This window comes from Saccopteryx leptura, chromosome 2 (assembly GCF_036850995.1).
Source record: "Saccopteryx leptura isolate mSacLep1 chromosome 2, mSacLep1_pri_phased_curated, whole genome shotgun sequence".
NCBI classification, from domain to species: Eukaryota; Metazoa; Chordata; class Mammalia; order Chiroptera; family Emballonuridae; genus Saccopteryx; species Saccopteryx leptura.
Genome location: NC_089504.1, coordinates 243,833,989 through 243,861,885, shown reverse-complemented (window position 1 = coordinate 243,861,885; position 27,897 = coordinate 243,833,989). Strand labels below are relative to the sequence as shown.

At 48.6% G+C, this 27,897-nt stretch overlaps 1 protein-coding gene across 10 annotated transcripts in view; it reads left to right on the top strand.

Annotated features, from left to right (window-relative positions):
- Positions 1 to 26,308, top strand: part of ACAD10 (acyl-CoA dehydrogenase family member 10) — a 51,587-nt gene extending 25,279 nt beyond the window's left edge. For all 10 annotated transcript variants that reach the window (XM_066370886.1, XM_066370891.1, XM_066370885.1 and 7 more), the window contains 14 exons: positions 3,497 to 3,565; positions 4,823 to 5,004; positions 10,683 to 10,833; positions 11,961 to 12,106; positions 13,240 to 13,413; positions 15,845 to 16,245; positions 17,848 to 17,988; positions 18,406 to 18,543; positions 18,659 to 18,749; positions 20,036 to 20,194; positions 20,831 to 21,003; positions 23,720 to 23,863; positions 24,891 to 24,968; positions 25,555 to 26,308. In XM_066370886.1, the coding sequence (XP_066226983.1) occupies positions 3,497 to 3,565; positions 4,823 to 5,004; positions 10,683 to 10,833; positions 11,961 to 12,106; positions 13,240 to 13,413; positions 15,845 to 16,245; positions 17,848 to 17,988; positions 18,406 to 18,543; positions 18,659 to 18,749; positions 20,036 to 20,194; positions 20,831 to 21,003; positions 23,720 to 23,863; positions 24,891 to 24,968; positions 25,555 to 25,695 (2,188 nt within the window). In that variant the 3' untranslated portion in view covers positions 25,696 to 26,308. The remainder of the gene's footprint in view (positions 1 to 3,496; positions 3,566 to 4,822; positions 5,005 to 10,682; positions 10,834 to 11,960; positions 12,107 to 13,239; positions 13,414 to 15,844; positions 16,246 to 17,847; positions 17,989 to 18,405; positions 18,544 to 18,658; positions 18,750 to 20,035; positions 20,195 to 20,830; positions 21,004 to 23,719; positions 23,864 to 24,890; positions 24,969 to 25,554) is intronic.
- Positions 26,309 to 27,897: the final 1,589 nt, after the last annotated feature.

The following is a 27,897-nucleotide window of genomic DNA, read 5'->3' as shown; positions in this document are numbered from 1 at the left end:
TAAATAAAGTCTTTAAAAACAATAAAAAAATGCCTGACCTGTGGTGGCGCAGTGGATAAAGCGTTGACCTGGAAATGCTGAGGTCGCCGGTTCGAAACCCTGGGCTTGCCGGGTCAAGGCACATATGGGAGTTGATGCTTCCAGCTCCTCCCCCCTTCTTTCCTCTCTCTCCCTTTCTGTCTCTCTCTCTCTCCTCTCTAAAAATGAATAAATAAAATAAAAATAAAAACAATAAAAGAATAAAAAATCCTACAAATAATTGTAGATGCACTATATACAAATTTCTGAGAAATATGTTATAATAATTAAGTCAGATATTAAAGAAAAAATATATAAAGTCCAAGCATGCTTTTATGGTAATTAAATGAAATAAATCCAAAATTAAATTTATTCTGACATTAAAAAACATTTTTATGTTACATTATTTGAGTTATGCTTTTTAGAATTCATAAAAAAGAGAGGTTAAAAAATAAAAAAACAAAAAAAAGTTATCTTTATATATAGATAGATAGATACATTCTTAGTAAGACTTAGTAAATTCAGCAGGTCCCGGCACAAATATGTTAAGTTTTTTCATTCTTGTGTTTATGAGAAACATGAGCCTGATGTGTCCTAGCGATTTCTTCAATGTTTAGGCATATGTTTGAAAGGCAAACTCTCATTTCCTCGTCAATACATTGAAGAATTCCTCTTTATTCTTGTGTTGAGGGTAGAAAATCCTAATTCACAAATAGGATGTTGAAAATTATAGTAAAATGTTCAAAGCTTTTTTAGATATTGCCACATATTCTTCTGTTATAGAAATCCAAAAGGCTTCAAGAGACAATTCCTCGTGTTTAATCATCAGTCCACGATCAGTGGATATAGCTGCCAGTTCTTCTCCTTCTGTTAATGTTAAACCAAAATCACTTGAAGCTTCCATGGATGGGTTTCTTTTTTTATATTTTATTTATTTTTATTTATTTATTTATTTATTTATTTTTAATTTCCTTTTTGTTACAGGGACAGAGAGAGAGTCAGATAGAGGGATAGATAGGGACAGACAGACAGGAACAGAGAGAGATGAGAAGCATCAATCATCAGTTTTTCGTTGCGACACTGTAGTTGTTCATTGATTGCTTTCTCGTATGTGCCATGACCGTGGTCCTTCAGCAGACTGAGTAACCCCCCACGCGAGCCAGTGACCTTGGATTTATGCTAGTGAGCTTTTTTTTTTTTTTTTTTTTTGCTCAAGCCAGATGAGCCCACGCTCAAGCTGGCAACCCCGGGGTCTCAAACCTGGGTCCTTCCACATCCCAGTCCGACACTGTATCCACTGCGCCACCACCTGGTCAGGCCATGAATGGGTTTCTAATCCAATTGTATTGTTCAGTGTTAAATGATGGAAAATGCTATAAATTAAATTCTGCCCGTCAGCCTTCAAGTCCTATTTTATTTACACTTAACTTTTGCTCACTACCAGAATCAGATTCTTCAATATCACGCTTCTTTTTGAGAAATCTATCCATTTTATTTGGGTGTATTTATCTAAAAATAATATAATAATGTGTTAATAATAAATAGAATAATGATGTGTTAACAAAGAGCGGTATTTCCATAATGAAATGATATAATAGAGTAACTATATTTATTTTTATATCTGGGCACATGCGGCGAACCAGCACAGCTAATAATTCTGAGTCCCGAGTGGGAATGGTGCAGAATTAAGAAAATATGGGGTTGGGCCTGACCTGTGGTGACGCAGTGTATAAAGCGTTGACCTGGAAATGCTGAGGTCGCCAGTTCGAAACCCTGGGCTTGCCTGGTCAAGGCACATATGGGAGTTGATGCTTCCTGCTCCTCCCCCCTTCTCTCTCTCTGTCTCTCCCTCTCCTCTCTAAAATGAATTTTAAAAAAAATTTAAAAAAAAAAAAGAAAATATGGGGTTGGGAGTGCCCTGTAATTGCTGCTGTCAAGAACAAAATGCGCCCCCAAACCGCATCTTGCTTTATTTATAGGGCAAGTGGACCATTAACAAATCAATGAGATCTTTGATCATGTTTCCAAGGCAACCCAAGAATTTTTACCAAGTGCAGAAAACCCCCACCATACATATCATCTTAACTTTACACCAAACAAAGGATAGAAGAAACTTGGCTCCAGTCTTTCTGAGGAACATGAGGGGTAGTGTAAACAATCACAGCTTAACAGCATTTTGCAACCTAATCAGGCAAATGAGGTGGGGTGTTGGGCAGACTGTCAGCTTACAGCCAATTCCCCACACCTCTGTCCCCCAAATTTCTAAACTCCAAAAACCCTGTTGGCTTTTCGATCCCCAACAGGCACATATTTCTCTGTAATACCATAGGGCGCACCTGGAAATCTTCTAGGGCATACCAGTGTGTCCTGGAACACACTTTGAGAACCAGTGCTTTAGTCTAAGACCTTTAGTCATAAATCAATCAATATATTAGTGGGGCTGCAGCTCAAGAAGCATGACCATAAGTTGACAGTTGTTGGAACTGGGTCATGGGTATAGGAAATCATGTCTATGATCCCACGCTCAAGCTAGTGGCCCTGCACTCAAGGTGGCAAGCCTGCACTCAAGCCAGCAACTTTGGGGTTTTGAACCTGGTCCTCAGCATCCCAGGTCGACGTTCTATCCACTGTGCCACTGCCTGGTCAGGCTGCGTGTACCAATTTTTATTGTTTGTTTTTGTTTTTGTTTTTTCAGAGAGAGAGGGATAGACAGGGACAGACAGACAGGAACGGAGAGAGATGAGAAGCATCAATCATTAGTTTTTCATTGTGCGTTGCAACACTTTAGCTTTCATTGATTGCCTTCCCATATGTGCCTTGACCGCGGGCCTTCAGCAGACCGAGTAACCCCTTGCTGGAGCCAGCAACCTTGGATTCAAGCTGGTGGGCTTTTTTTTTTTTTTTTTTCTCAAACCAGATGAGCCCGCGCTCAATCTGGCAACCTCAGGGGTCTCGAACCTGGGTCCTCTGCATCCCAGTCCAACGCTCTATCCACTGTGCCACCGCCTGGTCAGGCTTATGTACCAATTTTTAAATCAGAAAAATAATTGGCCCTGGCCAGTTGACTCAGTGGATAGAGTGTCGACCCAGTGTGTGGACATCCTGGGTTTGATCCCTGGTCAGGGCACACATGAGAAGCAACTATCTGATTCTCTTCCCCTCCCTCGTCCCCTTTTCTTTCTCTTCCCCTCTTGCAGCCAGTGGCTTAGTTGCTTTGAGCATCAGCCCCAGGTGCTAGGGATAGCTCAGTTGGTCCAAGCGTCAGCCTCAGACACTGAGTATAGCTCGGTTGATTCGAGTATTAGTCCCAGATAGGGGTTGCCAGGTGGAGCTCGGTCAGGGCTTAGGCAGGAATCTGTCTATTTCCCCTCCTCTCACTTACTAAAATAAATAAATAAATAAATAAATCAGGAAAATAATTGTAAGACAGTCTCATCAGTTCAACCAGCAGTGATCCTCATTTTCTTTGTCCCAGCAGGATAATGAAAGCCCTTGCCAATGCTGGAATACCTGTCCCCAAAGTTCTTGACCTCTGTGAAGATTCAAGGTAATGTTCAGTTTTATTTTTTCCATTGCATGTTCAGGCTACAGAAGAGAAAAGCCAATTTACTAACTCAGATTCCAGTTTGTTACAGTAAAAACAAATAAGTTTGGGTAGGAGAGAAAAGAGACTTTATAGCAACTCCCGTAGAAGTTCACAGATCTTTATGTTATCTTGAGCCTGTCCCTTTTCCCTAACATTTTAATTATGAAAACTGTCAAACATACATAAGAGTTGAAAGAAGAAATAATAGCATAATGAGCACCCATTTACACTTCATCTAGATTAAAACATTGTTACCATTTTGCCACATTTTCCTTCTATATGTGTGTGTGTATGTGGATTGGATTATATACATAAAATAATTGTATGTAAATAGTATTTCATATACTTTATAGTATAATCATACAATTATATTATACATAAGTATATTTTATGTGTTTGTACACATTATTTTTAGCTGAACCTTTTGAAGTTGCAGGCAGCATACATCCCTCAATATAAAGGCGTTTTCTTTCATGACCATAGCAGCATTATTACACTTAAGATAATTAGTTATAACTTGATGATATTACTTAATACCTAGTTCATGTTCAAGTCGGGACAAAGTTATAACAGTAGAAGTTTTGAAACAACTTTTTAGAGTAGTAAACTGATTTCTAGTAATGACTAAGAGATGAGATTTCAATGTGTCACCGTCATCTCACAGGGTGGTGGATGCGCCAGTTGTACTGCTGGATAAGGATAAGGATAAAATTGATAAGGGACATTTATTGACCCCTCATTGGAACGACACCTATGCCAGACACTCCATATATACATATTGCTCTCCAGATTCTCAAGACAACCCTTTGAAGCTTTACAGATTTAAAAAACAAACAAAGCCCAGAGAGGTTTAGTATATCTCTCATAATCACAGTGCTAGGAAGGGGTGGAGGTTCTGTATGACTCCATAGCCCTCTCCTCTAAGCATGCTGCTTCCCCGTTATCAATCTTAAACCCATTCCACTGACTTCTACACGTGGACCAAAGAAAAGAGAGCATGCTGGTCAACAGTATGGACAGGGCTGTGTGTGTGAACTGGTTTGAAGGGAGTACCTCTAACCCCCTATGCTCATGTGTGAAGGAAAAAGGGAATGTCCAGTATGCTGGGTCCGAATCCTTCCCCAGCACTCAGCGTACACACGGGACAGAAAGAGCAGTGCTGTGACCAACAGCTGCCACACTGTGAGCCACTGAAACACCTGTCTGTATCCCTCCCAGCGTCATCGGCACGCCCTTCTACCTGATGGAGTACTGTCCAGGCCTCATCTACAAAGACCCCTCTCTGCCAGGCCTGGAGCCCAGCCAGAGGCAGGCCATATACACTGCCATGAACAGAGTCTTGTGCAGAATCCACAGTGTGGACTTCAAGGCTGCGGGCCTGGGAGACTACGGGAAACACGGTGAGCGCGAGCCGCTTGTGTCTGTGCTGAGCGTTTCCTCACTGTTGCCTCTGCTTTTGGCATTTGCACAGTGTCAGGGTGGCAGTGCACCAAGTGGTTGCCAAGTGTGAGCTGGGCTTATACGCTTCTCATGTGGAAATCCAGTTTCTTTCTCTTTTTTTTTTGAAATCCAGTTTCATTTTAATGGAGGTGTCACTTACCCAGACATTTTGTCCTGGGAGAAATTCCTCCATGCACTACAGAATCTCTCTTCCCTGCAACTTTTAGCTCAGATTTAAATCATTTAAATCTGTCTTTTTCCTGATACTGGCCAAGGATATTTAAGTTACTTTCCTCTCTGCTTTTCATTCTTTCCCTTAAATATCCTTTTCAACAGGAATAGATTTTTTTTAAATGCCAATATGTCGATGTTTTGTTTGTATAGTTTGGTTTTGCCTTTTTTTTTAAATGTCTGAGAGTTCCAGTTGCTCTTCATCCTTGCTAGCATCTGATATCATCAGTTTTTTTTTTTTTGGGGGGGGGTTGTTTGGTTTTTTTTTTGTATTTTTCTGAAGCTGGAAATGGGGAGACAGTCAGACAGACTCCCGCATGCGCCCGACTGGGATCCACCCGGCATGCCCACCAGGGGCGATGCTCTGCCCACCAGGGGGCGATGCTCTGCCCCTCCGGGGCATCGCTCTGCCGTGACCAGAGCCACTCTAGCGCCTGGGGCAGAGGCCAAGGAGCCATCCCCAGCGCCCGGGCCATCTTTGCTCCAATGGAGCCTTGGCTTCGGGAGGGGAAGAGAGAGACAGAGAGGAAGGAGGGGGTGGGGGTGGAGAAGCAAATGGGTGCTTCTCCTATGTGCCCTGGCCGGGAATCGAACCTGGGTCCCCCGCACACCAGGCCGACGCTCTACCGCTGAGCAAACCAGCCAGGGCATCAGTTTTGTTTTTTAAGTCAGTGTGTTGAAGTGTAGTGTTTTGTGAATCTGGGCAAATGCACTTTTATCACCTCCACCATCATCTCCATGATTTTGCAGGCAGAAACTTCAGCTTGAGTCAAAGAATCTCCCTTTTTCTATCCTGCAGAGTTCAAGATTATCTGACTCTTGACCAGCATGGAGTCTTGGCCATAGCCAAAAGAATCTTTCAGTTAAGCTATATTTTCTTTTTTCTCTGCTTGTAACCAAAACATGCCTGTTCTCTATAGGACCATTATCAAAGTACCTCATCTTCCTAACATATTTCTGCCAAGTTACCTCAAGTTCACCACTCCGCAGGCACGTGATCTGAGTCTCCAAAACTAACAGTTTGAGATACTTTGCTACTTCAGAGCAGGCTTGCCAAATTCCTGGTCCAAATTGAGGGGTCCTCACCTCCTCACCCCTTCCAGGTATAACCAGATCCATATCATCCCCCGTATTCTAGCCTGTTGACCAGATATACACACTCAGTGGGGGTTCCCCTCCATCTTGGTGGCCACATTGGGAAATACTAAAAATATATTCATAATTCATCTGAAATTCAAATTTAAATGGGCACCCTGAATTTAATCTGGCAGCCCTAGTTACCTACGAAAGGGCCAACAGGCAAAGACAGCAAATGTCACCTATATGAATCCATTGTTTCAGATAGAAAGAGCACTGGACCAGAAGTTAGATGTTAATTTGTCGGGTGACCTTAGACAAGTCACATCACCATCACTTTGTCACAGTTTTCCAATAGTAATAGTGGTTAAAATAAGAAAAAGCCTGGTCTGTGGTGGTGCAGTGGATAAAGCATCTCTGTGGAATGCTGAGGTCGCTGGTTCGAAGCCCCAGGCTTGCCCGGTCAAGGCACGTATGAGAAGCAACTACTAGGAGTTGATGCTTCCTGTTCCTCCACTTCCCCTTTATTTCTCTATATCTTCCTTCTAAAATTCAATAAGTGGAATCTTAAAAAAAAAAAAAAATAGCCCTGCCTCCCTTACAGGGCTGATGTGAAAAGCAAAATAGGTGACAGCCTCTGGCAGTTGAAGAAATGCGCACTGACATCCCAGCACAGGAGGACAGCTGAAGGAAGGCTCCCTTAATGCTGAATGAACCTTTTGCCTTCTTTTTCTTTCTTTCTTTTTTTCTTTTTGACAGAGAGAGACAGACAGGAGGAGAGAGGAATGAGAAACATCAACTCGTAGTTGCAGCTCCTTGTTCATTGATTGCTTCTCATATGTACCTTGACCAGGGGGCTCCAGCCATGCCAGTGACCCCTTGTTCTTGGGCTCAAGCCAGCGACCATGAGGTCATGTTTATGATCCCACATTCAAGCTGGCGACCTTGCACTCAAGTTGGTGACCCCACACTCAAGCTGGTGAGCCTGGGCTTAAGCCAGATGAGCTTGTGCTCAAACTGGTGACCTTGGGGTTTCGAACCTGGGACCTCAGTGTCTCAGTTTGATGCTCTATTCACTGCACCACCACCAGGTTTGGCTTGCCTTTTATTTTATTTTATTTATTTATTTTTTTGTGACAGAGACAGGGAGAGGGACTGATAGGGAAAGACAGACAGGAAAGGAGATGAAAAACATCAATTCTTTTTTTTTTTTTCTTTTTCATTTTTCTGAAGCTGGAAACAGGGAGAGACAGTCAGACTCCCGCATGCGCCCGACCGGGATCCACCCGGCACGCCCACCAGGGGCGACGCTCTGCCCACCAGGGGGCGATGCTCTGCCCATCCTGGGCGTCTCCATGTTGCGACCAGAGCCACTCTAGCGCCTGAGGCAGAGGCCACAGAGCCATCCCCAGCGCCCGGGCCATCTTTGCTCCAATGGAGCCTCGGCTGCGGGAGGGGAAGAGAGAGACAGAGAGGAAAGCGCGGCGGAGGGGTGGAGAAGCAAATGGGCGCTTCTCCTGTGTGCCCTGGCCGGGAATCGAACCCGGGTCCTCCGCACGCTAGGCCGACGCTCTACCGCTGAGCCAACCGGCCAGGGCAAAAACATCAATTCTTCATTGTGGCACCTTAGTTGTTCATTGATTGCTTTCTCATATGTGCCTTGACCAGGGGGCTACAGCAGACTGAGTGACCCCTTGTTCAAGCCAGTGACCTTAGGCTTCAAGCCAGCAACCTTTGGGCTTAAGCCAGTGACAATGGGGTCATGTCTATGATCTCACACTCAAGCCAGTGAGCCCGCACTCAAGCTGGTGAGCCCACATTCAAGCCAACAACCTTGGGGTTTCGAGCCTGGGTCCTCTGTGTCCCAGTCTGACGCTCTATTCACTGCACCACCTCCTGGTCAGGCTTGCCTTTTATTTTTAAAGTGGACTATTTTGACGCTTTTGCCATTGACCTGTTAGCAAGTAGAGACAAAGCAGAAATCTGACTGGTTTCATGTGACCCAGGGCAGCCTCCTGGGCCACTGGCTGTTTTGAGCTTGAGAGCATAAGTAGTTTCATCCTATTTCAGTCACTGATCCAGCTACAGGGCCATCAGATCTTCCTTTTTGAGAATCCCACAATTTCTCAAGTTATGTCTGGAACCCAGCTGCTGGGCAGGGTGTTGGCTAGATGTATATGCTACCATATGTGTAAAAGAGGGTGTGTTTAAATAAATTTAAATGTTGTTTGCTCAGTGAAGAATATCTATAAAATGACACATTAGAAATTGGTCACACGGGTTACTCTGAGGGGAAAAGAACTGAGTGGGCAGAGGAATAAGAGAAAGATCCACTGCATTACCTTTTGTCCCTTTAATTTCAAGCCGTGTGAATGTATTAGCTATTCAAGGAAACACATTTAAATTTAAAAAAAAGAAAAGGACACAAACATGATTTCTAAGCAAAAGAGTCTTTTGACAAAGATCACTGAGGTACAGTCCAATTATCCTTTCCACCGAGGACCTGCAGGGAGCATGTAATCCTCTTGTCACCCCTGAGGGCAGGCGGCTTTGGAAGGGAAGGACGTTTCCGTGCCCTGGCAGGAGGCCTTCTAGGGACCAGTGGCCAACAGAAGCAGAGAAACAGGGACAGCTGCACCTGCCTCTCATGAGGGAATGTGCGCGGCACTGGGTTGGTGTATATGGGGGCGGCTCCCAAGTCCACACCGGGGAGCACCTGGAGGGACTCCTTCCACAAAGGCTCAGCTCCTGTGGCTTTGTATTTGACTTGCTACTATAATTTTCCAACTTAGAAAAACATGAAATAGTACAATGAATAACTCTATATGCCCACTATTAATTTTAACAATGGTTAACTTTTGCCATTTCACTTATCAGTCTGTGTGTGTGTGCGCACACACATGTATGATTTACAAAGTTGTAGAGACCTGATACATCATTCCTAAATACTTCAGTATGCATTTCCTAAAAATAGGGACATTCCTCAGTGCTGTTATCACATCCAAGAAAATATACCATTTTTCCAGAATACCTAAAACTCAGTTCATGTTCAGATATCCTGTTATCCCCCTCATATCTTTTATAAATGAAGGTTTTTCCCAAATCAGGATCCAATCAGGAATCTATCTAACACAGTCCCTCCAACACCTGTTTTTTAATGAATTTTTCAAGAGGCCAAGTCAGCTGTCTTATATATTTATCTCGATTAGTTCCTTATTGTTTCATTTACTGCTACCCTCTATTTCCTGTAATTCTGAAAACCGGAAGTTCATTCTAACAGGTTGATTTGTTTCGGGTTAAATTCCTGTGGACTTGGACCTTCACCTCTCAGCCCAGCTGGGTCCTCTGAAGGCCAGGTGTCTGGATGCTCTGTGCGTGCAGTGGACTGCACAGAGGAAGCCTGACCTCTCTGTCCCTGTCTGCAAACCCCTTAGCCTCTGGGGACCATTTTTCTCTCACAGGAGGGGTGAGGGCTTGGCCTAAAGCCAAGGTCCTGACATGTTTATTATCAGTCATAATAACTGATAATCAGTAATTGTCCATCCACAATAACGGTGACACGGTCTCAATAGCAATGTCCACACTCACTGCGCTTCCTCCGGCACTAGCTCGGTGTTTGGCACGGCGTGTATGGGTTTCACGTAGCCTTTACGACAGTCCTACGGAGTTCAGTGTCAGTATACTCAGGCAGAAGAAGCAGGGAGGGAGACACAGAGGGTGCCGCAGCTGAAGACCTTGACTGTGAACCAGGTGAGCTCCAGAATTCCTTTCAGTGTCCGGTCCCAGATGTAACTTGCAATTTCCTCAACTGTTTATCTCTTGGCTTTCTTAGCAAACAACTGAATAATAACAGCAAATCCTGATGTAGGAGTTACCTACATGCTAGGAACGGTTTTCCTGTTTTAACCTCCCAACAGCTCGATGAGGACATCGCACTGATAAGGGTCAACTGAGCACAGAGAGAGAATGAAGGGCCAGGATTCAGATCCCAGCAGTCTGGCCCTAGCGTCCATGCTATTAGACAACCATTGTTGTTTAGCCAAGAAGGGATTTCCTAAAGGCTATTAGGAAGTTCACAGGATCTCTGAGAGGGTCAGGGATCAGGTTTGGAGGCCGCGTGGCCGGGAACAATGTCCAGGTCACACTGATCTAACCAAGACAAAATATCCAGTGGCCTCCATCTGGGACAGCAGGACCATCCTGTGGGGAATCCCAATCACAGGATGATGGTGCCACAGAGCATTCAGAGGCTTTCAAGGCCCTGGTTAATCTTTGAAACCTTCCAAGGTTGTTGGACTGGCGCTCCATGCTTGAACTCCCTTTCCCTCAGGGGACTACATCCCGCGCCAGGTGCAAACCTGGATTAAGCAGTATCGCGCCTCGGAAACCAGCACCCTCCCGGCCATGGAGAGGCTCATTGAATGGCTGCCGCTTCATCTGCCCAGACAACAGAAGGTCACGGTGGTGCATGGGGACTTCAGGTAGATGCGAGGAGTTACTAGTTAGATGTGAAAAGTGATGTCAAGGTCATCATAAGGGGAAATTAAGCCACGGGTCCTGTCCCAATTTACAGTTGTGAATTATTCCCAATGCAAAGGATCTCCCTGTGCATGGCGTTTTAAGGTGGGGTTTCTCAGCCTTGGCTCCACAGACATTTTGGGCCAGATAACTGTGCTGAGGGCTGTTCTGTGCAGCTGCGGGGGTTATTACCACATCTGGGTCTGAAGGTGCACACATGTGCTCCAGTTTGTACTGCATAACCAGTTCCTCCCAAACTGGCTGTTAACGATGACACCATTGTTTTTCACAAATCTGCAGTCTGGGAACAGGAGAGCTTGTTTAAACTGGGTGGCTTTCAGGCTGGGGGCTGGGACCACCCGAAGGCTCGCTCAAATGCGTGGCACCGTGGCAGAGGAGATGTGAACAGCTAGACTCCTTGGGCCCCTCTCTGTCGCTCTGTGGCGTCCCACATGGTCTCCCTGGTACGGCAGCTTCAGGGTAGCTGGACTTTGTGCCTCGAGGCAGAGCACTCTAGAGGTGTGTGTTCTGAGAGAGGGCCGGCAGGGCTGGTCACCTGTTCTAACCCAGTCTCGGAGTCACTCAGCATCGCTTCCACCTACATTAGATCTGTCAGAAACAAGTCGCTTCACAGGGCGAAAAATTAGACTCTTCCTTTTGTGGAAGGATTATCAAAGAATTTATGGCCCTGTTTTAAAACCACCACAGGGAAGGCCAAATTACCAGCGCCCAGCAAGGTCAGCTATGTAGAGGGGGTTACCTGACCAAAGCTGTGGCCCTTAGGAGAGGAGTACAGCCGGCCCTCAGCTGTCTGAGAGGGAGCTGGCTGACACATAGCCCCTTCCCCTCACCTGCTTGCATCCCCCCCTTCCCATCACCTGCTGGGACCCCCATGGGCTGAGCCCAGCTGAGCCAGAGGGCAGGGGAGCTGGTGGGTATGGCCACAGCCCCTGAGGCTCCAGGGCATGGAGGGGAGGGGCCGAGGAAGGGGTGCATCTGGAGAGCCAATGGAAGATACCCAGCACAGAGTACCCCCTTAGTGGTCACTTTTCTTAGAGTTGTCTCTTCATGCCTTCTGTGGCTTCTTCAGGCTGGACAACCTGGTGTTTCACCCAGAAAAGCCCGAGGTGCTTGCTGTCCTTGACTGGGAACTCTCCACGTTAGGAGACCCGCTTGTGGATGTGGCCTTCAGCTGCCTGGCTCACCACCTGCCACCCAGTTTCCCCATACTGCGAGGTAGGAACTGCTGACGGGAGGGGGAGGGGTTGCTCCAGCTCCATTCTCCAGCATCTGGGCAGACTCACGGAAGTAGTTGTGATTGGGCTGGTGCATGAAATTGAGGTCCTGGTGGTTTTGATAGAAAATGCGTTTGGGATGCGTTCCTGTCACAGCGGGCGGAATGGGTGTAGGGAGTATTTTAAATGAGAAGGATATGAGTATAGGCACCTCTTATGCTTTTACATGACTAATTTCTATTTACTTTTTAAAATTAAAAACACGTTTATTTAAAATTTTAAAGAACCAACAGGTAACAAAAAGGAAAGTTAAAATTGTCAGTAGCCCAGAGAGAACCACTGCTAATCTTTCCATTCTTGTCATCTTTTCTCCGATGTGTTAAACATACATTTGTTTAAGTTAAAAATGTGATTATATGATTTCATGACCTGTTTTTTTTTTCACTTAATTATATACCTTGGACATGTCTTCATGTCATTAAGTATTTCTTCTACAGTATCATTTTTTTTAATTTTTTTAAATTCATTTTAGAGAGGAGAGGGGGAGAGAGAGAGAGAGAGAGAGAGAGGAGAGACAGAGAGAGAGAAGGGGGGGAGGAGCTGGAAGCATCAACTCCCATATGTGCCTTGACCAGGCAAGCCCAGGGTTTCGAACCAGCGACCTCAGCATTTCCAGGTCGACGCTTTATCCACTGCGCCACCACAGGTCAGGCCCAGTATCATTTTTTAATGACAACTTAGAATTTTATTATATAGAATTAACCTAAGACATTTGTCTTGACTCCTATTTGAATATTTAATTTGTTTCCAATTTTTTATATGTTACCCCCTGCCTTCACAAAAAGGCAGTGAACATCTTTGTAGTAATATATTTACTTATATATATAAGGTATACTCCTAGGATAAATTCCTAGGAATGGAACATATAATATGCTTCTAAACTATGAAAATGTTACAAATTAAGCAAATCAGTAATATTTTTTAATAATTATAAGCCTGGGAAATAATGAGCTAACCCTTTAAACTAGCTGTGAAACTGACCTCCGAGGGAGGAGGAAGTGATTTTCAGAATTTAAATACTTGTGGCCACAGAGGAGTATGGGGTGACTGCCCAGGATGGCTCTGTCTTTGCAGGTTTGAGTGGCTGTGATCTGACTCAGCTGGGCATCCCTACAGCAGAGGAGTATTTCAGGATGTACTGTCTTCACATGGGGATCCCCCCCACTGACAACTGGAACTTCTACATGGCTTTCTCCTTTTTCCGAGTGGCTGCGATCCTACAGGGAGTCTTCAAGCGCTCGCTCACAGGTAATGGTGGCCTGAGAGAGCCAGCCTGGGGTTGGAGTCAGCTCCATGGTCACAGAGGCTTCCAAGGGACCAGTTTGCCCAGAATCTTTAAGATTCCATTAACGCTCTACCACCGGTTGGCTCAGTGGTAGAGCGTCGGCCTGGCGTGCAGGAGTCCCGGGTTCGATTTCCGGCCAGGGCACACAGGAGAAGCGCCCATCTGCTTCTCCACCCCTCCCCCTCTCCTTCCTCTCTATCTCTCTCTTCCCCTCCCGCAGCCAAGGCTCCATTGGAGCAAAGTTGGCCTGGGCACTGAGGATGGCTCTATGGCCTCTGCCTCAGGTGCTAGAATGGCTCTGGTTGCAACAGAGCGACACCCCAGATGGGCAGAGCATCGCCCCCTGGTGGGCGTGCCAGGTGGATCCTGGTCGGGGCACATGCGGGAGTCTGTCTGACTGCCTCCCCATTTCCAACTTCAGAAAAATACAAAAAAAAAAAAAAAAGATTCCATTAGTTCAACCATTTGTACATTTGTAATTAAATATGTATCATATGATTGTATTCTTTCAAATATTTAAATTTTAAATCACCAACCCATTTATGCTTCACGTTCCCTTAGTGGAACAGTAGTAACGTGGGAGTTATGTCCTACTGCTCAGGGTTATTTCTGAGGTCTGATTTTTCGCACACGTCTGCCTCCTGAGGGGTACATGTTATTACGTGGTGCACAGAGTTAGTCACTGCTGCAGATACTGGCATGCTGGGAGCTTGTCAAAAGTGTTGTGAATTTTCAGAAAAAAATTTTTTTTTTTCTTTTCATTTTTCTGAAGCTGGAAACGGGGAGAGACAGTCAGATAGACTCCCGCATGCGCCCGACCGGGATCCACCCGGCACGCCCACCAGGGGGCGATGCTCTGCCCATCCTGGGCGTCGCTATATTGCGACCAGAGCCACTCTAGCGCCTGAGGCAGAGGCCACAGAGCCATCCCCAGCGCCCGGGCCATCTTTGCTCCAATGGAGCCTTGGCTGCGGGAGGGGAAGAGAGAGACAGAGAGGAAAGCGCGGCGGAGGTGTGGAGAAGCAAATGGGCGCTTCTCCTATGTGCCCTGGCCGGGAATCGAACCCGGGTCCTCCGCACGCTAGGCCGACGCTCTACCGCTGAGCCAACCGGCCAGGGCTTCAGAAAATTTTTAAAGAACTGAATGTTAAACAGTCTCTTTAGACCCTGGAAATGCTAAAAATAGCTCAGGAGAGCTGGCTGTAAGACAGTCCACTGTAAGGAGTCAGTATACACACAACCTGGATAGACCTCAGATGCCATACGCTGAGTGGAAGAGGCCTCGCTGAGTGTATTTGTGACACTGTGGGAACGACACACTATAGGCACAGAGATCGGTGTTACCAGGGGCTGGGGTAAAGAAATGGTTGGGCCTGACCAGGCGGTGGCACAGAGGATAGAGCATCGGACTGGGACGCGGAGGACCCAGGTTCGAAACCTCAAAGTCACTGACTTGAGCATGGGCTCACCAGCTTGAGCGAGGGGTTGCTGGCTTGAGCGAGGGGTTGCTGGCTTGAGCAAGGGGTCACTTGTTCTGCTGCAGCCCCTCGGTCAAGGCACATATGAGAAAGCAATCAATAAACAACTAAAGTGCTACAACAAAGAAATGATGCTTCTCATCTCTCTCCCTTCCTGTTTGTCCCTCTCTCTGATTCTGTCTCTGTCAAAAAAAAAGAAAAGAAAAGAAAAGAAAAATGGTTGGGTACAAAGGGACACTGTGGAAGTTTTGGGATGATGGGAATATTCTTTATCTTGATAATGGTGGTGGTTACCTGACTAAACCCGCAGAATTATACACTTTATAAAGAAGGTATATATACACTATACCTTAATTCTTTTAAAGTGTTGAAGAACATATTAAAGAAAACCGGACAGAGAGAGTATGACCAGTGAGCTCTGTGATGCTGGCGACGGTGCTGATCTGACAGGATGGTGCCCAGAAATTGCCCTTAACCCACTGTTTCTGTGACACTGTCACTTATTATCAGCTTCACAGCACAGGCCGTCCAGGGCAACACAGGGCTTCCTGTCGCCCACTGGTGACAGCAGGAGTAATGTGGAGTGTTACTGGTTTTATGTAGTTTCCTTAAGAAAAGAAGAGATAGAGAGCAGGAAGCATGCCGTGGGGGACAGACTGCAGCTCCCGGGCCCCTGGGGAAAGCTTGGACACGTGTCCTTCCTTAAGAATCACATCCTTGTGTTAAAGTGGGATTGAAACTCACATTGCCCCAGGAGTCCAGTCAGCCATAGGACACATGTAAAGCACGAAACGCCATGTCTTGGTCCTGGCAAGCACTCTGCAAATGGTCATAGTGGCTAATGTGATACCGTATTCTCACGTTAGTATTATCATTAAGGGTTATTTGGGAGTAATCACTGTTTTTCTTCGCTTAGGGCAAGCAAGCTCGACCACGGCTGAACAGAGTGGAAAGCTAGCTGAGTTTACGTCTGAGCTGGCCTGGGAGTTCGCAATCAAAGAAGGGTTCCGGGTTTTCAAAGAGATGCCAGCCACAAAGCCCTTAACAAGGCCCTACCACACGTGGGCTGGCCCACGGTCCCTGCTGAGCACCCCAGGAGTGAGGAGCTATACCCCCCATCCAGAGTCTTCCTCAGCTCGTGCCTCAAAGGGAGCCCTGGTTGTCTCTCCAGAGGGCCTCTCCCCGCCAGTCAGGGCGCTGTACGAGCAGCTGAAGCAGTTTATGGAACGGCATGTGTACCCCGCTGAGCCGGCGCTGCGGAGCCACCAGGCTTCTGCAGAGAGATGGACCCCCGCCCCCCTGCTCGAAGAGCTCAAGGTAAAGCAGCCTTTCAGTGAGACCTTGTTCCCGGCACATCTGTTCCCTCCCCAGCAGAGAGGGGACAGGAGAGCTGAGTTGAATTGTCTTTGCTTTCCTAGATCACAGTGGTCTTTCTTGCCTAGGGTTTATGACCCTGGGGCGGGTGGGCTTACTGTGCATATTTGAATTACATATATTTGAAGCAGTGTGATATTAAATACATCAGTTAATACAGTCTTTCTGTAAAGAACCCGTATGTCAAAGCTAAAGGGCCAAATAGGTTATAAATTGGGTTTGTGCTTTTGTCACATGGTGACACCACTTCAGCTGAGAAAGAAAAGTACTCAGTTCTTTGTCAGGATTAGTCTTGCCTTGTTTTAGTTTTTAAGTTATTTGAGGTCTTAAGGAACACATATTTTGCCTATGATACAACCATCATCTACTTTTTAAAAAATAGGCCCTCACTGGTTGGCTCAGTGGATAGAGCTTCGGCCTGGTGTGTGAACATCTCGGGTTTGACCCCTGGTCAGGGCATGAGAAGTGACCATCTGCTTCACTTTCCCTCCCTCTTCCCCTTGTCTCTCTCTTTGCCTCCCATAGCCAGTGGCTCTGTTGCTTCGAGTGTCAGCCCCGGGCAATGAAAATAGCTCAGTTGATTTGAGCATTGGCCCCAGATGGGGGTTGCTGGGTAGATCCCAGTTGAGGTGCATGTGAGAGTCTATATCTCCCCTCCTCTCACTTCAAGAAAAAAAAAGCATTATCACTTTTTTCTAGTTACAAACCTATTGCAAAGCTCAAACATGACAAAGTACAGAACATAGAGTTCTCTGAAACTCTGCCTTCTGAAAGAGTCACCATCAACAATTTAGTGTCTTAGGCTGCCAGCTTCTTTTTTCTGTTACATACTAACATATATTACTCCTGTGTTGTAATGGAATCATCCTGTACATTCGAATCTCCTGCTTGCTTCATATAACATATCGCCTCCCCATGCCAGCGCCTGAGATGGACCTCTGAGGGGTTCTGCAGTGTGAGTGCACCATACTTTGTCTGCCCTCCCTTGGCTGAGGTACACTTGCGCCAACAGTCTTGGTGCAAGTCACAGAAGCCAACTGTGGGTCAGTTAAGGAGCCATGGCTGTTAGTGAGCTGCTGACATGGACAAGGAGGCTGCAGACCCCGCGTTAGAAGACAGTAGGTGATGGTTCAGGGGATCTCCTTAGGTGCCACAGCAAAGCAGCCAAGTGTGCTGGGCGATCCCTCTCAGGCATGCGAAAGGGTCCTTCAGTCTCCTGGCCACACGGAGCATGTGCTCAGAAGATTCATCATTATGACGCTAGTAATGTCAACGGTGGTGGAGGTGGGACATGTGGGGTGTCTGGGAAGTGCAGACTGGGGAGTGAACTAACTGCTGCTGTCGGTGCTAGAACTTGGCCGTCCCAAGCCTCCTTGGGCGTCACCCAGATCCAGCCCAAAGGTGCGGACTCAGGTCATTATTTTTGGCACGTGCATCATCTTTAGCTGTCTACCCTCTTCTCTCCAGTCCTTTCCATTATTTTGCACAGGCCAAAGTAAAACCAAACCATCACTGTGCTTCCCTGACTTACTTTTCCCATGCTAGGAGAAAGCCAAGGCCGAAGGACTTTGGAACCTTTTCCTACCCTTGGAGACCGATCCCGAGAGAAAATATGGAGCAGGACTGACCAACGTCGAGTATGCACATCTGTGCGAGCTCATGGGCATGTCTCTGTATGCTCCTGAGGTACCTTCTTTAAAGTTCTCCCTGTGTGAGGATGTCCTCATCCTCCATGGCACACCGTTCACCCTCCTGAACTGATGGGGCCTCCTCTAGCTTGAACTGGACTCAGGAGCGCTGATACGAACTTAAACTCTTTGGGGAAGGTGGAGCCGTGCAAGGCACGAGCCTGGTGGTCCTCTGAGTCTCCAACCCATTAGCTCCAGTCTCCTCTCAACGAAGGAGGTCCATGGCTGGGCTTCTTGGGCTCTGACATACTATATTCAGAGTGTTGGTGTCTTTGCACGTCCTTCAGGAGAGGAAGAACTTTCATGAGGTGGTCACAGGGCCTGTGACTTAGAAGATGCCCCGGTACACACTTCCTGGGTGTTGGAAGTGTTAAATATGCACCTGGGAGTCACTATTCTGCTTTTTCCTTTTCAGATATTTAACTGTTCTGCCCCAGACACAGGGAACATGGAGCTTCTGGTGCGCTACGGCACCGAGGAGCAGAAGGCCCGCTGGCTGCCTCCGCTGCTGGAGGGAAGGGCCCGCTCCTGCTTCGCTATGACGGAGCCCCAGGTACCGCCCCAGGGGCCCCTGTTCAGGCCAGACCCAGGCCAGGCCCCATGTGGTCCCTGCCGCACAGGGGACGCGGCACCCTTGCCATCCCTCAGCAGAGTGTGCTCTCAATCAGGTCGCCTCCTCAGATGCCACCAACATTGAGTCTTCCATCAGAGAGGAGGATGGCTTCTATGTCATCAATGGCCGCAAGTGGTGGATCTCAGGTATGTGGCCTGAAATTCACTTTTCAGTTACACTTCGGTGGGTCTTTGTTGATAAGTACGTCTCTCTCTGCCCTGCTGTTGTCTGGGAAACAGTGGTAGGGGGCCGCTTTTTTTCAGTTGATGCAAAAGAGATTCTGCCTTTGTGCTCTCAGCAAACCCCAGGGGAGCCAGAGGTTCTGCGTAGGTCACAGATGACCACACCTATGAGAGTTCTAGAATGCTCACTTACTCTCCCCACTGCCTTCCTTCTGCCTTTGGAAAGGCAGACGGTCACTTCCTCAGTGGCCTCCCCCTGCTGCGAGATCAGGTGGCAACATCAGGGTTTAGTGGTAATCCACCATTCATCGCAGGCTGACTCTACAGGGTCCCCCCATGTGCTGCACGGACCTCACCACACTTGAGTCCCTGCACCTCCCAGGAGGTGCATATGATTATCCCCATCCACAGAGGAGGGACGTAGTTTCCTCAGCTAGGTCAGAGAAGTGACTTCAGGTACCAACACTCCCCCACACAAGGAAGTAGGGAATCTGGATCAGCTCTAGCCTGATTGTGAGCCCGTGCCCAGAGCCGGTGTGTGTGTGCCGTCCGGGAGAGCGGAGTGGCTGCCAGCGACAGCAGCAGTTTTCCTCTCGTCTTTTCAACTCTACATAGCACTTTTAAAAAATTGTTCTTATGATGTTGGATTCATTCCTCACTGGAATGAAAACCAGTCACTCACTCCTGGTCTAGAACCTGCTCATAGTCATCTGATAATGTGACGTCTTAAAGAGCTCTCTCTGGTCTGGCCAGGCGGTGGCACAGTGGACAGAGCATTGGCCTGGGATGCTGAGGATCCAGGTTCAAAACCCTGAGGTCACTGGCTTGAGCGAGGGCTCACCAGCTTGAGCAGGGGGTCACCAGCATGAGCATGGGGTCGCTGGCTTGAGCATGAGATCATAGACATGATCCCATGGTCACTGGCTTGAGCCCAAGGTCACTGCCTTGAAGCCCAAAAGTTGATGGCTTGAACAAGGGGTCACTTGCTCTGCTATAGTCCCTAGTCAAGGCACATATGAGAAAGCAGTCAATGAACAACTAAGGAATTGCAACAAAGAATTGATGCTTCTCATCTCCCTCCCTTCCTGTCTGTCTGTCCCTATCTGTCTCTCTCACTCTCTCTCGCTAAAAAAAAAAAAAAGATCTCTGCATGTTGGCTTAGGCTTCCCTGGGCCAGGACTGAGTCTGTGGAGCGGCCCGATGGCCTTGGCGTCACATGATGAGAGTCTGTCTCTCCCCTTTGCTGGCAGGCATCCTGGATCCTCGCTGCCAGCTCTGTGTGTTTATGGGGAAAACCAACCCGCATGCCCCGCGCCACCAGCAGCAGTCCGTGCTCTTGGTTCCCATGGATACCCCGGGGATAAAGGTCATTCGGCCTCTGACGGTGTATGGACTAGATGACGCACCAGGTGAGGCCCCGCTGCTCCTGTCCGTGTGAGGGTCTGTGCCTGCGAAATACATCAGGATGCAGTCAAGACCTCTGAGGGCATGATGACATTCGGATGGCCACATGCTCCGCCTTTCATTTCCATAGGTGAACATCAACCACATAGGCAAATTTCAGGCAGGGAATTATCTGTTCTTTTTTCCTTCTTCTAAACTTAGAAGCTAAGCCAGAATCTGTGAGATTAACAGGCCCCTCAGGACAGAAGCAGGAGTGCACTCCCAACCGTCTCTTCTGGGTCCCGATGGGCAGCTGGCGTGCAGGCCTGGAGGTCCTCTTTCCATCTGCTGGCTGCATTCACACGTTTCCTTCCAGTGTTCCCAGGACCACTACATTGTATAGTCCCATACTCACAGGAAGTGTCAGCTTACAGCAGAGTCTGTTATGTTTTAGAAGAGGAATGGCGGACATTGTAAGTCAGCAATTTATTTTTCCATCTCTGATAGTCTCCTTCCGGCCCTGCCCCCAACCTTGTCCCAGTTAGAAGGCTGAAAAAAGGCAGGAAAATTGCCAGCTAGTGGCTTGAACTGAGGCAAGGGATAATAAACACATCCAGAACGAGTAGGTAGATCTCTCAGGAGGAACTGTTTGGGTCTTTCAGGTGGCCACGGTGAAGTCCTGTTTGAGCAGGTGCGCGTGCCCAAGGAGAGCATGGTCCTAGGCCCTGGCCGAGGCTTTGAGATCGCCCAGGGCCGACTGGGCCCCGGCAGGATCCATCACTGCATGAGGCTGATCGGGCACTCAGAGAGGGCCCTGGCGCTCATGAAGGCCCGCGTGAGTGCTTCTCCTCGCTCCTGCATCTGACCCACAGCCACCTATCTGCTTTGCTATCAGACCTTAAATCATAACTTTTCTGAGAGCTGACTTAGCAAATGAAACGAGGTGATGTTCTTGCCAAGAAGCTGTCTTTGCTTTGCATCTGCTACTTTGCTGAAGTTTGAAACTGCGAGTAGAATGGGTCTTACCCTGTTGAGGTGACTAGAAGGAAAAGGCTGGGCTCTGTAGCAGCAGAGGGCAAGGTTCCCACATCCAAAGGATCACAGGCTGCGAAGGGCCATTCCTGATACTAACTCACCTTAAAAAATCAGATACCAGGAAGAACCCCTTTTGGTAGGTATGTCCCTGGAGTTCCAGCACCTAACCCTCTACCATCCTCTTCCCTGAGCGTGTCCAGAAAACTCTTCTGCTGTGACTGCCCTCCAAGACTGGAAGGCCACGGAAAAGAGCTGTTGCTGGGAATGGTCATTCACATCAGTGGTATCGACTTCACAGAGATGAAGCAAACCCTTGAGACCAAACAAATGTCTCACAGGAAACCATATACAAAGACCAGAGGCAGTCCAGTGCATTTGGATTACTGATCAGACCTGTGATTTACAGCCCTTCAAGTTGAGACTGACCAATTTATTATTATTATTATTATTATTTTGCAAATGCTGTCCTTGAAGGGCTCAGACTGGCTCTCGGAGCCCTGTGCTGAGCCTCACACAGGGGGGAGGCCATCTTCAGGGGGCAGAGCAGTGACATGGCAGCTCCACTTGTAGGACTTGGTCGCAAGGGACTAATTAGGAGTCTACAGAAGATGTGACACTAGGAGGCTTACCACAACACTGAATGTAAAAACAAATGTTGGGGACAACTTGTAAGGCTAATGAATAGAGAGCCTGGTCAGATAAATGCTGGTACAGGCATGCAGTGAAATTCCAAAATGCTGCTATGGAAATCTGTTTTTTCGTTTTTTTTTTACAGAGACAGAGAGAGAGTCAGAGTGAGGGATAGACAAGGACAGACAGACAGGAACGGAGAGATGAGAAGCATCTCTCATTAGTTTTTCATTGAGCATTGCTACGCCTTAATTGTTCATTGATTGCTTTCTCATATGTGCCTTGACCACGGGCCTTCAGCAGGCCGAATAACCCCTTGCTTGAGCCAGCAACCTTGGGTCCAAGCTGGTGAGCTTTGCTCAAGCCATATGAGCCCACGCTCAAGCTGGCGACCTCAGGGTCTTGAACCTGGGTCCTCCACATCCCAGTCCAACACTCTGTTTCTTTTTTTTTTAAAGGAAAGTTTATTTTAATTTTAATTTTTTATTTATTCATTTTAGAGAGGAGAGATAGAGAGAGAGAGAGAGAGAGGGAAGGGGGGGAGGAGCTGGAAGCATCAACTCCCATATGTGCCTTGACCAGGCAAGCCCAGGGTTTCGAACCAGCGACCTCAGCATTTCCAGGTCGACGCTTTATCCACTGCGCCACCACAGGTCAGGCAAGGAAATCTGTTTCTTAACAGAGACTTGTTCAGTTACTCTTAAATGACAAGAAGCAGGCTACAAAGCAATATGTAGAGTATGAATCCACTTTTTTTTGTCTGAAAATTTATACTTTTTCTGTCATGCAATATATTATTAGTATAATAATAGCTTTTAGTTAAAACAAAACAAAAACTAAAAAAGAAAAAAAAATCCCTTAAAGCTTTTCTGATTGCTTAAGGCAGAGGTCCCCAAACTTTTTACACAGGGGGCCAGTTCACTGTCTCTCAGACCGTTGGAGGGCCGGACTATAAAAAAAACTATGAACAAATTCCTATGCACACTGCACATATCTTATTTTAAAGTAAAAAAAACAAAACGGGAACAAATATAATATTTAAAATAAAGAACAAGTAAATTTAAATCAACAAACTGACCAATATTTCAATGGGAACTATGCTCCTCTCACTGACCACCAATGAAAGAGGTACCCTTCCAGAAGTGCGGCGGGGGCCGGATAAATGGCCTCAGGGGGCCGCATGTGGCCTGCGGGCCGTAGTTTGGGGACCCCTGGCTTAAGGTTTTCAAAGACCCTGCAGGCGTCCCCAAACTACTGCCTGGACTATGGGCCTCATGCAGCCCCCTGAGGCCATTTATCCAGTCCCTACCGTACTTCCAGAAGGGGCACCTCTTTCATTGGTGGTCAGTGAGAGGAGCACTGTATGTGGCGGCCCTCCAACGGTCTGAGGGACAGTGAACTAGCCCCCTGTGTAAAAAGTTTGGGGACCCCTGCGCCTAGAGTGACCTCTGCAGAAACAGCTGCCCACAATGGGGCTCTGGCACCCGAACGTAAAGTTGAGCCTCCGTCAGCAGAGGGCGCCCTCCCCCAACCTGTGTGGAGGACTGGAAGTCACCACCTAGTTCCCGGAGTAGCCCTGGACCAGATGCTGGCTCAGATCAAAAGAACTGTTCCTGCCTGGCAGCCCAGAAGCAGCAGGATCGCTGAAGTAAAGGGCTTCTGGGATGTAATCTGTGCTGCCACCATGCTGGCTGGCTCTGTAGGCCACATGAATGCTGTCTGCAGCTGATCTCCCTGGAATCTGGCTGGCTAGGGAGCTGGCAGACTGGCAGATGAGCAGCCCCCTCCTGCCTCTGCTCCTGCCCTCTCCTGTATGCCCCAGCCACCTCCTCTGCAGGTGCCAGCCCCGTGCCCCATGCCTCAGGCTGTATCTCCTGTGTCCACAGGTGAAGTCCCGCATGGCCTTTGGGAAGCCCCTAGTGGAGCAGGGCACAATCCTGGCAGACATCGCCCAGTCGCGTGTGGAGATCGAGCAGGCCCGGCTGTTGGTGCTGAAAGCCGCCCACCTCATGGATGTAGCAGGAAATAAGGTAGGAGACCAAGGGGCCTTAGGTGACCGGTCCTGAGGGAGTCTCTTCTGGGAATCTACAGATCCTGGCCCTTACTGCCCCACTCAGCAGCCCTGGAGAAAGTGCTTGGCTTCTCGACATTAGTAACTTCGCTTCAACTCCACTTGGAACTCTCCAGACAGCTTTTTGAAAATGTTCAAGGACTAGAATAGGACTGAACTTTCCGTTTACTGAGCTGGTGAACTTCTGGGTCCAAGACAGTGGGCCTGACAGGGTCGCAGGGCCCCCCGGCCTCAGCTCTGCACCAGCCTAAACCTGAGGCCCTGTTGGTGCAGGCATCAGGCAAACTAAGAATAAGTGTGGGAATTCACCCCAAGAGCAGCTGTATTTTCAAATGTGACATTATTCTTTAAACAGCTCTTTCTGAGTGCATTTAGTGGCACGATGCCTACATTGACCCCTGCCTTCTCCAGCCGTCTTCGGGGCAGCCTTTACCCCTTAGCCAAGAGGCCTCAGCAGTCGGGGGGAGAGGGGCAGGCTCAAATTCCCGGCTCCTTGGCACTCTGGTGCTGGACATAGTGGAGGCGCTTGGCCTGGCTCCAATGCCCCAACCCAGGGCAGGTTCCTACAGCTCAGTCTCTGGAGTCCTGGCTGACCCAGTCCTCTGTCAGGTTGGAGACAAAGCCAGCTGTGACTGTCATCAGAGCACAAGCCGCTCCCCATGCTGCCTTCTGTGTGTGTTGGCGATGCTCCCCCTCATCTGGGAGGACATCTGCGTGCCCAGGGCTGTCCTTGACCAGGCATCTGCTCACACCTCACCACATCCTCAATCACCCTCACTGTCACTACCACTGAGCCTTCCATCCCCCCAGGTGCTGGGCACGGCCGTGTACCAGGCAGGGGCCGCCTCACGGACCTTGTGGTCCAGCTAGACCTCAGGTCTCTGTTCTGAGCCATTGTTTCTGCTCCTCTGTGAAACTATTTATTCTTGCAAGTATTCTGCCCTCAGGTCTGCCCTTCTAATCTCATCTCCTCCGCTTCCTCGCAGGCTGCAGCCTTAGAGATTGCCATGATTAAAATGGTGGCCCCGTCCATGGCGTACCGAGTGATCGATCGCGCTATACAGGTGAGCACGGACTGTGGATCGCTGGCTCTCTGAACTATTCACAACTCATGCAGAACTCCTGTGCCTTCTGTAAACTCTAACAGCCCCCATTGTCACACACTTACCGTGTATGTCATTTCCCTTCTTCCCTTTGGGACAGCCCTACAACAGGGGGCACATTTGTATACCTACTCTGAATATGAGGAAACAGAGACACAGAAAAGTGCAGTGACTTGTCCAGGGTCACTAGGCTTAGAGATAGCTGATCTTGGATTTATGGGAACTTGTTATACCACAGCCTGCCCCCTAACCATGCAGGATGTTTCCTTCCCAAATCTTTTTTTATTTTTTCCTTCCTAAATCTTAACACCTGGCGCCAACACTGAGTTTCCTGGTAGCAGAAGTGACCAAGCAGAGTAGACTTGGGGAATTTTGTGTTCATGGGACAGCAAGTGTGGCCCCACTTGAAGTCTTCCAGAACAGTAGTTGGCACACAGGCATTGGGGACTCCCCAGGAAGAGAGTTCTGAGGCATTCGGCAGGCCCATATTCTGGGGCTCTCCCATGAGGGCTCACCCAGGCTCCCTTCCTCCCGCCCTGTCTGCCAGGCCTTCGGAGCAGCAGGGCTGAGCAACGACTACCCGCTGGCTCAGTTCTTTGCCTGGGCCCGCGCGCTCCGCTTCGCCGATGGCCCTGACGAGGTGCACCGGGCGGTGGTGGCCAAGATGGAACTGAAGCACCGCATTTAGACGGGCAGAACTGCAACAGCCAGAACTTCTCCTGGGCCACGACACCCAAATCGTTCAAGGATGCACTTTGAGAGGCCCAGTATGTGTGATTCTTGCATCCCATCAGCAGCCATCTCCTGGGACAGTCACTGTGAACACAACCTTTCTGGGTCCCCACAGAAGGCAGTTCCACGAGGAGCCTTGAGTTGGCTGTTCCAGGCAGGGGGGAGGGCACGGCTGAGAGCCGAGTGGAAACTGGTCTTTGGTCTCGCTGCTGCAGGGGCAGCCCGCACGTGCCCTCTGCTGCTGGCTGGCTAAGGTTGTGGGAATTGGACAAATGTCAGGAGCCCTGCTGAGTGTTGTGCCCATGCTGGCTCCCAATACAGGGAGGGGGCTTCCTAGTCTGTGGGCCCCTCCCCAAGAGCAGAGGGCAGCGACCCACGCGAGAGTTGCTGGGAAAGGGAAACGGAAATTGTGAAGTCACAGCCACCTGATCATCTTTGTCTGCACGTCCACCACACAGAACGCTGGTTAAGGTGTCATTCTGGGAACACGGAAGAATAGGAAAACACACCTCATACTTCATGAGTGTCTGTATGTCATATGAAAGGAGTTGAAAATAAAGGTTCACACTTCAGCCCCTCTTTCTCCGTGCGTCACTTGTCTCCTCACACTTGCATTTACACAGGAACCTGCCCAGCTTCAGCCCACACATGTGGGGGACACAAAAGCTGTGACCTCTGGTGGGGTAGGTCCCGGATGAGCCCCCTCATCATTGCTCGTGTGAATGTCACAAAGGACCGTGGCTGTCTGGTGTGTGAGGGCCCCTGGGCTTCTGCACTCCTCCACCCACTCGGGTCGTCAGCGAGTGCGGTGGGAGGGAGGGGTTGGCAGGGGACGCTGTGGGAGGGGCTGACAGGGAAAGAGGCAGGAGGTAGAGGACGGGCATTGCACTGCAGAGAGCACCGCCCCCTCCGGGAGGAGCGTGGGAATGCTCGCTTATGTGAGGTCAGAGTTCTTCCAGCAGTGGATGCTGCATGGGCTCAGGCAGCGTGAGGATGAAGCCACCACCTGTTAGGACCCCGTCTGCTAATATAATTCGTGATGATGTGGCCAACAGCTGCCCATTTCAGGTCAGACCCGATGGGCGGGGACTTATCCCCCTTGTCCCCTGCATCGCAGACTTGACCTCAAGGGAACTGCTTTACCCAAGAGCGTGCCCACCCGCTGCAGCCAGGGCCTCGTGCCTTCAGGGTCTGGAGACTGCTGTGGGTCTGTGAGAGGCCCCCCAGACAGTCTGTCCCAGTGGGCTAGGGAGGCAGGCCGTCTCCTACCATAGTGCTTATTGCTCATGAAAGCTCATGTTAAATTCAAACCCCCAAACTAATGGCTATCACAACACCAGCCACACGGCAAACAATCTTTTGCAAAGCCTTTCAGGGTAGCCTAAGTTCTTGCTTCAGGCCTCAGCAGGAAAGGGGGTGTTTTAAGAAAGGAAGTGCCTCACCTGACCTGTGGTGGCACAGTGGATAAAGCATCAACCTGGAACGCTGAGGTTGCTGGTTTGATACCCTGGGCTTACCTGGTCAAGGCACATATGGAAGTTGATGCTTCCTGCTCCTCCCCACTTCTCTCTCTCTCTCTCCCCCCTCTGTCTAAAATAAATAAATAAAATCTTAAAAATAAAGTGCTATTTAAAAAAAAAAAAAAAGAAAGGAAGTGCCTCAGCCGCTGTGGCCTGACATAGCACATGACCCCCAGAAATTCTCTTGTGGCCTCTGAGGCTAACCTTGCTTAACTAGTGGACAAGTTGGTACAACAGCATGGATGAAACAGAAGCCGTATGTGTGGTGACCCTGCGCCTCCCTCAAATACTCCACTGCAAAGGTGGAGGCGCTCAGGTGGGGTGGCGAACGTCCCCTGGGAACGTCAAGTCTCAGAGGTGCGGCCACTGGCATCCCCTCACCCAGGGTCCCCAACTCTGTTAAATCATCCTACCCACCACTGCCAGCGGCACCCAGCCGGGCCTGGCACTGTTCTCGCCCTTGGGGAATGCGCAGGAAACCAAGCAAAGCTGCTGCTCCTGGGGCATTCACATCTCAAGTGGGAGTGGCAGTGAGTGCCCCGAGACTGGTGGACAGGTGGCAGGTGCTGCTGGGGGTGGGGGTCCGGGGCCTCAGGAGGGGCTTTTCCGGAAGAGGCATCGGAGCCAGACCTGCCTGA